Source organism: Geotrypetes seraphini, chromosome 9, assembly GCF_902459505.1.
Source record: "Geotrypetes seraphini chromosome 9, aGeoSer1.1, whole genome shotgun sequence".
Classification (NCBI taxonomy): domain Eukaryota; kingdom Metazoa; phylum Chordata; class Amphibia; order Gymnophiona; family Dermophiidae; genus Geotrypetes; species Geotrypetes seraphini.
The window spans coordinates 91,502,745-91,514,970 of record NC_047092.1 but is presented as its reverse complement, the minus strand read 5'-3'; the positions used below and the strand labels follow the sequence as shown (position 1 = coordinate 91,514,970).

Below are 12,226 nucleotides of genomic sequence, written 5' to 3'. Positions count from 1 at the left end.
TGTTCGGGGTTGTGGTGGGATTTTGGCAGGAGGAATTGAGCATCCTTCCTGCCGGTAGTCTTCGCGGGGGGTGAGGACGGGTTAAGAACATAAGAAGTTGCCACCACTGGGTCAGACCAGAGGTCCATCACGCCCAGCGGTCCGCTCCCATGGCGGCCCATCAGGTCTGTGACCTGTGAAGTGGTTCCTGACCATTTCTGTAACCTACCTCTACATCTATCTGTAACCCTCAATCCCCTCATCCTTTAGGAACCTATCTAAACCTTCCTTGAACCCCTGTAGTGTGCTCTGGCCTATCGCAACCTCCGGAAGCGCGTTCCATGTGTCCACCACCCTCTGGGTAAAAAAGAACTTCCTCGCATTTGTTCTAAACCTGTCCCCTCTCAATTTCTCCGAGTGACCCCTTGTACTTGTGGTTCCCCATAGTCTGAAGAATCTGTCCCTGTCCACCTTCTCTATGCCCCTCAGGATTTTGAAGGTTTCTATCATTCTCCTCTAAGTCTCCGCTTTTCCAGGGAGAACAGCCCCAGCATTTTCAACCTGTGAGCGTATGAAAAGTTTTCCATACCATTTACCAGTTTAGTTGCTCTCCTCTGGACCCCCTTAAGTACTGCCATGTCCTTCTTGAGGTACGGCGACCAGTACTGGACACAGAACTCCAGATGTGGGCGCACCATTGCATGATATAGCGGCATGATGACTTCCTTTGTCCTGGTCGTGATACCCTTTTTAATGATACCCAACATTCTGTTCGCTTTCTTTGAGGCTGTCGCACATTGTGCTGATGCTTTCAATGTTGTGTCCACCATCACCCCCAGGTCTCTTTCAAGGTTGCTCACACCTAGCAGTGATCCTCCCATTTTGTAGCTGAACATCGGGTTCTTTTTCCCTACATGCATGACCTTGCATTTCTCTATGTTAAAACTCATCTGCCATTTTTTTGCCCATTCTTCCAGTCTCGTTAGGTCTCTTTGCAGGTCTTCGCAGTCTTCCGTGTTTCTAACCCTGCTGCAGAGTTTGGTGTCATCAGCAAATTTAATAACCTCACATTTCGTGCCTGTCTCCAGGTCATTGATAAATATATTGAACAGGTGCAGTCCCAGCACCGACCCCTGTGGAATTCCGCTCGTGACCCATTGCCAATCTGAGTAATGGCCTTTTACTCCAACCCGCTAAACTTATCGTGGAAGGGAGATCCTTTGCCGTGATAAGCTCAGAAGTAACCCTATTCTCTAACCAGCGTCTGTAACATTCTTATTCTTGTTTTGTGCATCTGTATTGGAACACAATTGGGTGCATTAGCGCCAAAGCACATCAGTGGGCATGGGAGCCACTGGAATTTCCGGATCACAAAACCTTTAATCGTTGTGGCAGGGGTCCTGGGTGGGTCACTCCGGCTCAACTCAAGTGTCACTGCCACAAAACATAGCAAGCTTCTGAATCCTAGGAGGCGCCTTTCTATGAGGAGCGTTTGTGCTGGGGATTCCCTGCTTACCTGTTCCAGTCTGCTTTACATCTGCCGATTCCTGATTCTATTGGCAAGAGCAATTCCTTGCTGATTGAAAGGCAAAACATCTGATTTCTGAGCTGCCAATTACATCTGACAAAAGAGAACCGTGCCTCTGTGGCATGCGGCCACAGGCACGCGGTTGCAGGGCATGGCTAGAGAAGCATGCCTAGAGAGGTATGACCTGCCCCTTGGGATCCGCTTGGAGCCCCAAGGAGTACCGAGGAATGCTGAGAAATTTTTTTTAAGTTCAATGAGTTTTTATTAAGGTTTTACAACAAAACAGAAAATAATACAGATGTGTAACATCAAAACATTGCATTAAGACGCATATTGAATCATAGCAGATCCGTAATGTAATGCCCCAAACCAGGGGAACAATAATACAAAGGATTAGTATTTCCAGGAAGAGGGAAAAAGAAAAAGGGAGGAAAGAACAGATCAGGATATCTTGTACTTAAACATTGATGTAAAGTCTGTACACAATCAAATGATAAACATGTACCAACATAATATATCAATAACATTAAGATAATGAGGCATAGAGGAATTATGATTTCGATTATAATGTCAAATATAGTCAAAGGGCATAATAATGTAAGAGTTTCATGAATTATAAGGGCTAATCTGGAGAATTAAATGGTAAATCAGCATATTGTAGTAAGGGGCCCCAAAGCCTGTTAAACTTATGCATCAAGCCTAATCTTTCCGCAGCAATTTTCTCGTATTTGACTGTCAGGCAAGTAGTGTTCCACCAGATATCATAGGACACTCTTCAAGGTTTTTCCAATTAGAAAGGATGGTCTTGATCGCAATCAAAAGGAGTAGATGAATAAGGCAATCCTCATCTTTGTGAAAAAAGACAGAAGATTTGACACTTCCTAGGATTATAGAATTGTATGAGAGAGGAAGGGACGTTTGAAGCAATTTGTTAATATCAGATATGACACTGGCCCAGAACTGTTGTAGCAATGGACAATCGAATAGCATGTGTTTAAGTGTACCCGGAGAGGAGTTGCAGGACCAGCATTTATCCGATTCTCCTTTTTTAAATCGAGCCAGACGGCTAGGAGTCCAATAAGCCCTATGATTGAGAAATAAGGATGTTTGGAGAAAGGATGCTGATTTGCATATAGTGTGAGTACGTGACCACAGATGTTCCCAATGGTTTTCATCCAATGACAATTGAAAATCTAATGACCATTTATGTTCCGTATCAAGAGGATGTTGGTGTTTCTGAAGTCTTGCATGTTTATACCATTTAGATGCTTCTAATGCTGAGAAATTTTGATGATAGAGGTGCCTTTAATACTTACATACTTTAGATGGGGAAACGTAAGGCAAAAACAAAAGTTTCAATTCCGGTTCTGTCCGGTCCTATTGTTTCCTTTGCTAATCAGGGTTCTATATCATCAGAGATTTCATTATCTCCCCCAACAAATATTCCGCCTCCTCCAACAAATTCTTGCAAAATGAAGGCATTTCAAAGCCCCATTTAAGAATTAACAGTACAAAAGCAACAACCAGTTATTACTAAGGTAACTTTTTCTATGTTGCCACAAGTAATTATGATATCAGAACCACAACTCTATTGATAATGAAGAAAAGCAAGACATTACTTTGAAAGATTTGTGGGATATTAATCAAAGGGTGGAGGGGATGATTAGTTCTGTTATTTCTCAAAATAAAGTCTTTTCTCTAGAGGTTGTACATAAATTTGCTAATGTGGATGCCAACATTTCCATATTGGATAGTTGTAGTTCAGTGCAATCTCAGGTTTCAGCTCTTCAGGCTGTTTCAACTTCAGCTATTAAGGATTCTTGTAATATTCACTTTAAAATAGAAGTGCTTGAAAATGCAGATAGAGCTAGAAATCTGAGAATGATAAATTTTCCTAAGATATATCTTATTTCCCCTGAGATCCTCTGGAGGAAATACCTCAGAGGGATTCTAGGGTTAGATAAGGAAACTACTGTATTTTTCACGCCATAAGACACACCTGACCATAAGATGCACCCTAGATTTAGAGGAGGAAAACAAGAAAAAACCATTCTGAACTAAATTGTGTATTAATATATACCAGGCTCTGCACCCAGCCCCCCTTCCCTGTCAGGCTCTGTACCTTGTCCCACTGCCCTATAACCTGCCCCCAGTACCTTTTTTAATCCCCAATTCCTTTCCCGTACCTTTTAAAATCCCCCAGTCCCTTTTTTGTGGTACAACCATTTTTATTGAACAGAGAAAGAAACAGGTAATGTAACATAAGGTACAGGAAATGTTCAAAATTTTTTGTATTCAACAACAATACACAGCACCTTATCCCTCCCCCTCACCCCACCCAAGAAGGACAGTAAAAAAACATGCTGGAATGAACAAAACAAGACATTGTCCCCCCTTAGCCCTCTCCCCGTCATAATAAAGTGTAATGACAGACACATAAGGCAAGGCAACCAGTATACTGACATGGTAAAGAAGTAAAACAGCAAACAAGATTAAATACAGGAAGGAAAAAAGAATCGTAAACCCCCCTCCATTTTTAACCCCCCCATCCTGTACCTTTTTGGGTGTCCCTTGTCACCTGATGGTACAGCGGTGCGTCAGCCAGCAGGTGCGAACTTTCTGCCCGCCTGCCTAGGCCCTCGCTGTCTTGTCCTGTCCCGCACCCCCCTAAATGTCTCCCATTGGCTGGTGGTCCAGTGGTGTATCGTCTGGAAGGCATGAGTTTTCCGCCTGCCTGCCTGGGCCCATGCCACTTTCTGAATGGTACCTTCAGCTTTCACAAGTCACCCGCGAGAGCTAAAGGCACCATTTGGAGGGTGGGCGGAAAGCTTGCGCCTGCCGGACGATACATTGCTGGACCACCAGGCAATGGGAGACATTTAAAGGGGTGTGGGATGGGATGGAATGAGGTGGCATGGGCCCAGGCAGGTGGGCGGAGGTCTCACACTTGCCAGCCAATGCACTGCTGGACCACCAGGCAATGGGGACATTTGAAGAGCTAAAGGATGGTATGGGGGTGGGGGTGGTGTTTTAAAAAGGGATGAGGGTTAAAAAGGTACTGGGGTGTTTTAAAAAAGGACCAACATGGGGGGTGTTAAAAATTTCGCTGCATAAGACTCACCAACATTTCCACCCACTTCTGGGTGGAAAAAAAGTGCGTCATGGAGCAAAAAATACGGTACTCTAAATTTTCCTAACTGTTATTATAGTCCCTTAAAGAAAAAACTCCCAGGAGAACAAGGGGTTGATCAGTTGATATCCACAGAAATAGAATTAACAGCTTTTTTGGAAGACACACAAGATGTTATATCAGCCAAATCAACCCTTTTGGTTTTTTGTCTTTCTGAACAAGATAAATCTTTAATAATGAAAATGTACTTTTAAAAAAGATGAGAAGTTCTGTGGAGCTAAGGTGATGATATTCCCAGACGTGGCCAGTGCGACTCAACTTAGGCGAAAGGCCTTTTTGTCCTTGAATCCTAGAGTGATTGCTCTGAAAGCCACATTCTTTCTAAAATTTCCATGCAAATGTGTATTGAATTTTCAGAATCATGATTTTATATTCTGGGATCCACTACAATTGGAAAGATTTCTGAAAGACCATGAGAATGTACAGTCCTGAAGTGGAATAGAACTAGTTAGTAACACTCAAATTTTGGATCGTTTCATCCAGTTATTATTTGATTGAATGTGTTTCCTATTTCAAGTTTAAGAAAGACTCCTCCCTTGAAGAGGACTTGATGGATTTTCCTTTTTTTGCTAGTAAGTTTTCCATTGACTGATGTAATAATGATTTCTATTTTCTTTGTTGTTTTATGGATTGTATAATGATATGAAAAGTTAATTAAAAAAAAAAAAGTTGTATGTGCCACAGGTTTATTTATATTGTGTGGTGCAGGTTTATAACTGTGTGTGCACTTTTTCTCTCATAGACCAGCTGGGGCCATTGCCATGAATCAGGCCTTTTCCAAATAGCGGTGTAGCTCCCTCAACCATTTTCATAATATACCTAGATTTAAAGGCCTCCCCTTCAGAAGGTTTTATCTCCTCCTCATACTAACCTAGACAAAATTCTCCTTTGACACACTACTAGAAGCTGCTACTCTGTGGCAGTGACCTGGTGCTTAAAGGTTTGTATCACTTTGGTGCACAAAGGCAGGCGAAGGAATCACACAGAGGAAAAACTTCCAGCAGCTCAAAACAGCATCCATAGTAACATAGTAAATGATGGCAGATAAAGACCTGTGTGTAGGGATATCAGATTTGTTGTAGGAAAAAAGAGGATGCAAGGCCCCACCCTATTCTGTCCCCAAGTCCTGCCCCATTCTGTCCCAGCTCCACCCAAGTTTGATATATTTAATATATTGCCTCATCATATCTTCTTCGCCAAGTCTGGGCCACATCTGGAGGGCTTCCAAGCATGTGCAGATGTGATGTGATGATGTCATCATGCCATATCCATGTATGCTCAGAGGTCCTTCAGACGCAGCCCTGAGCTAGGTGCATTCCAAAACCTAGACAAATTGGGGGTGGTAGGAGGGGGTCAGCCTTGCTGCAGCTGTCACTGCTGATGCAGCAGTGGTGGTGACTGATTCTGCCACTGCTGTAGCGATGGTGGTAGCTGCTTCTTCTACTGCTGCAGAGGTGGTGGTGGTGGCTGCTTCTGCTGCAGTGGTCATGGCGATGGTGGCTGCATCTACCGCTGCTGCAGTAGTCATGGTGGTAGTGGTAGCTGCTTCTGCCACTGCTGCATTGGTTGTTGTGGTAGTGGTGGCTGCTTCTGCCATTGCTGCAGTGGTGGTGGCGGCTGCTTCTGCCACTGCTGCAGTGGTGGTGGTGGTAGCAGCTACTGATGCTGTTGCCCCTTCCTCCTCCTCTATGCTCCCTGCTGCCCTTTCTTTCTCATCCTCTTCTTGTCCTGTTTCCTGAGGCTCTGCCCTGTGGCCTGTAAGTATACAACATAAAAGTTGAGGAACTAGTATTAAAGTGTATATTTGACACAACAAAGAAGACATTGTCATTGGGGCTTGGAGTGCTGTTACAATGCACCCAGGTGCCAGTGGCAAAAACAATGCCTAACAGACCCCTATGAATGCTTGTATCTTAATAATGAATAGTCTGTGTGCATGGCCAGGGGGAGGGGTCCATTTGATATATCAACCTTCAAAATTTATTTAGTGTGGTGTACACAATGTAAATGAAATTATGCAATATTTGTCCCACAATTTCAATTTGCTTCTTAGAGCAGTCTCTATCAGAGCAGCTCACCTTAGGACACCATACCATGTTCTCAGTATGAATCACAGTCTCATAATAGTAACTAAAGACCCCCATAGGTGTCTTTGGCTGCATGCTGATACCTATAGGCTAGCACCTATAGTGTCAGGGCTACTGTGGATGGTTGCATAGAGACCTTGGAGGGACAGATGGTCACATTGGATTTGAGGCTTGAGGTTTAATGTTCCCCCCTCTCATATTTGGCCAGCAACAACAAAGTAGCTTCAATTTAAGAGCTGAAGAAGCCTATAGATGATAGCATGCATCCAGAAACACCTATGAGACCATGCAATTTATACTGAGAAAATTAGGTATGGTTTTCCAAAGTGAGCTGCTCTGATAAAGACTGATCTGAGGAGCATATTGAGATTCTGGGTCAGTTTTCAGCAGCCCATGGAGGGACACAACAGTAGGTTGTCATCTGGAAGAGCTTGGAAAGAGGCATCTAGGCAACCAACCTAACTGTACACACTTACTTTCTGTGTTATACCACGATGGCCAAAGTGTTTGAGAGACCCTTAGTACAATCCAGCAGTATAGTGACATTATCCCTTTAAAATGCTTTAAGCTGTCAGATCAAATATTTCATACCAAATATACTCATTTGGCCCTTCTTGCAGGGGGCATTGCTAAGGGCACAACCTGGCTGTGGTTCTGTTCACATTATTCATGAACCAGTAGTTTTGATGACAGTTCCCCAATGATTCTAGTTTAAAGCCCTCTTCAGTAGGTCAGCCAATTTGCTGCTGAATATACATATTTCCTTCTTTGATATATGCACACCAACCCTACTTATCAGTCCTTAGAAAATCATTCCATGGTCCAGGATGACACCATCCACACAACAATACATTCATCTCCAGGATGTGAGAACATTATCTGCATACCTGACTGTTTCACTTTCTCAAATTTCATCTTCTTTCCCACCTTTCTTCTATTAACTTTTCAGCCACATATCAACTTTCCATCTTTTTCTCTCATTCCTTAGCTGTTCCAGTTCATATCATACTCCTTTCCTGGCTTGCTATTCCCTTCAGACAGGAACAGTAGAAAACAATTCCTGATTTTAGACTTCTGATGCAGGCCTTTGACTGAAATATGACTCGTGTTGAGTCACATTGTGATATTCAGTAAAGTGTTCCCATGCAATTCCATTGTTTTTCATCTTCTGTGCTGTGCTTTTGTGTTGCTATTCCCTTCCACATTTCTATCTCTGTTTTCACTATTCTCTCCCTCATTATCTTGCCACTCCCTTCTTGGCCTCTCCCACATGGGTCTACAATTTCTAATATTACTCCTCCTTTTCTTTCCTTTCATTCTTCTAGCCCAATATCTCCTCTCCCTCTTTCCTCATGGTCTGATATCTCCTTGTCCCTTTTCATTTATCCCCCATCATTTTCCTATCCCATCTCTCTTCCCTTCCTATCCTCTGTGGTCTAGCAATTCTCCTCCTCTCTCTCTCTACTGTCTAACATTGCTCCCTTTCTTCCCAGATGTTCTTCTTCTCCCATCTTTCCCACAAGAGCCATATCTCTCTCTGTCCCTTCTATCCCCAGGAAAGAGAAAAGGTATGGTACATGATATTCAGCCTTTGTGCAGTTACAATCAGTTTATATATTTTATACAGATACTTATTTTGTACCTGAGGCAATGGAGAGTTAAGTGATTTCCCCAGAGTCACAAGAAGCTGCAGTGGGAATAGAACCCAGTTCAACTGGTTCTCAAGCCACTGTGCTAACCATTAGGCTACTTCTCATGTCTCTTCCCAACTGCCTTCCCATCTAGCATTACCTCTGAGGCCACCATTTCTTCCCTCTCTTCGTCCCATTGTCCATCCTCTCTCTCTCTTTCTTTTCCTCCCTCCCCATCTGTTCCCAGGACCACCATTTCTTCTTCCATCTCTTCCCCTCCTCCTATTTTGTAAGTCTCCTGGTCTACTTTAAAACAACTGCAGGGGCTTCTGTGGTATGCCATCTCTTCCCCTTCTTACCACCCCAATCTGAAGTCTTCCCCTTCCCCATCTACCTTACATTGTATTTCTGTTCATAGGTGTTATCAGCACAGCAACAATTCTGAAATGCTGCCTGCAGCTGCCCCAGTACTGCCTTTCTGCCAGGTAGAAAAAGGAAGTTACATCAGATAAGTTGGAACACAGACAAGGGCAGTATATCAGAATTACTGCTGCATCAGTCACCCCCTGTGAATAGAAATACAATGTAAGGTATACAGGGAAGGTGAGGGAAAGGGAGGAAGACCTCCAGATTGGAATGGAAAGAAGAAGAAGAGATGTCAGATCACAGAGGTTCTCTGGAGCTGTGGAGTCTAGGGCAGCTATGCTGGCCCTGATCATACTGCTAATGCATTGCAGTCTTCCAGAAAACTTGTCCACATTTAAAATAAGTACCTGTATATAATATGTAAACCACTTTGATTGTAATCACAGGAAGGTGGTATAGAATTTTAGGCACAATAAAGAAGGGAATCACGAGTAGATCGGAGAGGGTTATAATGCCGCTTTTTTAGAGCAATGGTAAGACCACACTTGGAATACTGTGTCCAACATTGGTCTCCCAACCTAAAGAAGGATATAAAACTGCTGGAGAGAGTGCAGAGACGAGCAACGAAGCTAGTTAAAGGTATGGAGAAACTAGAATATGAGGAACGACTTAAGAGACTGGGTTTGTTCTCCCTTGAGAAAAGGAGACTGCAAGGGGATAAGATCGAGACCTTCAAAATACTGAAAGGAATCGACAAAATAGAGCAGAAAAAATTATCTACAATGTCCAATTTGACACGGACAAGAGGACACGGAATGAAGCTAAAGGGGGACAAGTCCAGGACAAATATCAGGAAGTTCTGCTTCATGCAAAGAGTGGTTGACACCTGGAATGCTCTCCCAGAGGAGGTTATAGCAGAATTGACCGTCCTAGGATTTAAAAGCAAACTAGATGCACATCTCCTTCCGAGAGACATAGAGGGATATGGGTGACTAAAAATTATGCCAGGCCTGGTTGGGCCTCCGCGTGTGTGGATCGCTGGACTTGATAGACCGAAGGTCTGATCTGGAGATGGCGCTTCTTATGTTCTTATTCCCTTTTTTTCTCACCAGGATTTCTAAACTTTCATATCAAACATTTTGCCATTCATTCTGACAGCCACAATATTCACATTTTTTCCCTAAATTTATAGACGTGCATATATATATACATGTGATTTTAAACCTGCAACAGCAATAGTAGCATCCTCAGATCTTTTTGGCTATTCTTTTTAGGAGATAGAGAATTGGAATGCTAGGCTAGATTTTGAAAAGTATCTTAAAATAAAGACAAAAAAATATATACCTTCTAATATTTTTCCATTTCCAACATTACAGGTTGATCCTGATAAAGAACAACATTGGATCCATATTAGCTCTGATGCCTGCAGGTTGGCCATCATCTGGAAGTATGGCGGAACCTACATGGATACAGACATAATATCTATACAACCCATTCCTACAGAAAACTTCCTTGCAGCCCAGTCTTCTAAGTATTCTAGCAATGGGATTTTTGGATTCCAACAGCATAACAAGTTTGTTTGGGACTGCATGGAAGACTTTGTCCATAACTTTAATGGAAAGATCTGGGGACAACAAGGCCCAGGACTGATCACTCGGATGCTGGCAAAGTTTTGCCAGCTTTCAGAATTCCACAAAATGGAAGATATCATGTGTAATAATATTTCTTTTCTGCATCCTCATCGCTTTTATCCCATCCCTTATCTGGCATGGAAGAGGTACTACCAGGTTTGGGAGAATTCCCCAAACTTTAATGATTCCTATGGCTTGCACCTATGGAACTACATGAACTCTGAAGGGAAAAATGTAGTACGAGGAAGAAATACATTAGTAGAGAATATTTTCAAAGTTCATTGTCCCTCAACCTATGAAATTCTTCCTAAAAGTGATGTGGCTAAGAATGGTAAAGCACAATATTAGTGTAGATAACTGGTTGTAAAACTATGTTCATCTAATTTTGTTTAGAAAAATATTGTTAAAAGCACAATAATTTCTTAACTGGAATTGAAAAGGTGTGGTGGCTGTGTTAGTCTACTGTTCAAAGTAATAGGTAGAAATAAAACAAAAACATAAAGGGAAAAAATATAATACCACTTTTATTAGGAACTTATTGTAGTTTATGATTAGCTTTCAAAGGTAACCCCTTTTTCCTCAGATCAGAAATAAGCAAATGTTGGCATTTCAGTGGTAGTTGGAGACAAAGAGGTGACAAAACAGTTTGAATTTCTTTGCAGTGGGTAACAAAGCCAAGGTCTTTATTAAGTAGTAGACAGAGAGATGGCAAAGCAGTTTAAGTTTCTTTGTAGTGCAGACATGTCAAATTCTGGCCCGCAGTGTAGTAAAATTTTGATCCAGAGTAGTAATAGTGAAAGTTCATAATTATGCCCATAAAGTATATTGATTACATCAAGATTCTCTTAATTTGAGGGGGAACAGGGTGAGACTGTTTCAGGATTATTCTGCTTCTTTTTCAAGCAAATGCCATCAGTTTTCCCAGATATGTACTAAGCTAGCACAGCGCAAGCAGCGTTTTACATTGACTTATCCTGTGGTCCTTAAGAATTTTACTAGTGCTGGCTGGCACACTTTTGAGTCTCCCAGGGCAGCTGAGGATTATTTATATTCCCTGCATCCATCTCAAGATGCATCGGGGACATTAAACATAGCTGGAAATGATTGACACTGTACACTCTCTGGGATGAGCTATCCTGCCAGTATTTTTCTCTTTTCATTTCTTTTTTTGTGTATGTTGTTTGTTTAGTTTTATTTGGTAAAAATAAAAAAATTTCCTTATGTTTACAATGTTTTGATTTACAGCTCTATATGCTTTATACTTTATATTGCATTCTTCTTTTTTTCCCCAAATTCTTTATTCGTTTTAAAAGCCAACACAAAGTGCAACAGATTAACCAATTGGTACAAAAAAACCGCACTCATTACAATCAAATGATAAGATAAGTACTTATCTCCCCCTTCCCTCCCACCCACCCTTCCTGGATGTGCATAACACACATTCAGAAATCAAAGGGCAATATTAATGATCAATTCGTACAAAATTTTGTTAATGGATCCCAAATCTCTGAATTTATTATAATGTCCCAATTGTAACGAATTCATATGTTCAAACTTATAATCTTGGCATAAGGTTTCCCACCAAAAGTTATAATTTATTCTATCCCATTTTTTCCATTTTTCGTGATTAGCTGCATAGCAACTCCTGTCATGATAAGAAGTAATATTTTCTTATTTGCATTTATTGGACTCTTGGGCATTAATAGTGTTCCAAACAACTACGTCATATGACAATGACAGTGAGACTCAGTGCTGGATTAATGAATAGGCCCAGTAGGCATGTGCCTATGGCCCGAAATGGCTGGAGAACACTG

General features: G+C 41.9%; 1 protein-coding gene across 1 annotated transcript in view; it reads left to right on the top strand.

Moving 5' to 3' along the window:
• The window catches only part of A4GNT (alpha-1,4-N-acetylglucosaminyltransferase), a 52,651-nt gene extending 41,891 nt beyond the window's left edge, over positions 1-10,760 (top strand). Inside the window, exon 2 of the mRNA XM_033957760.1 lies at positions 10,158-10,760. Coding sequence (XP_033813651.1) covers positions 10,158-10,760 — 603 coding nt within the window. The remainder of the gene's footprint in view (positions 1-10,157) is intronic.
• Positions 10,761-12,226: the final 1,466 nt, after the last annotated feature.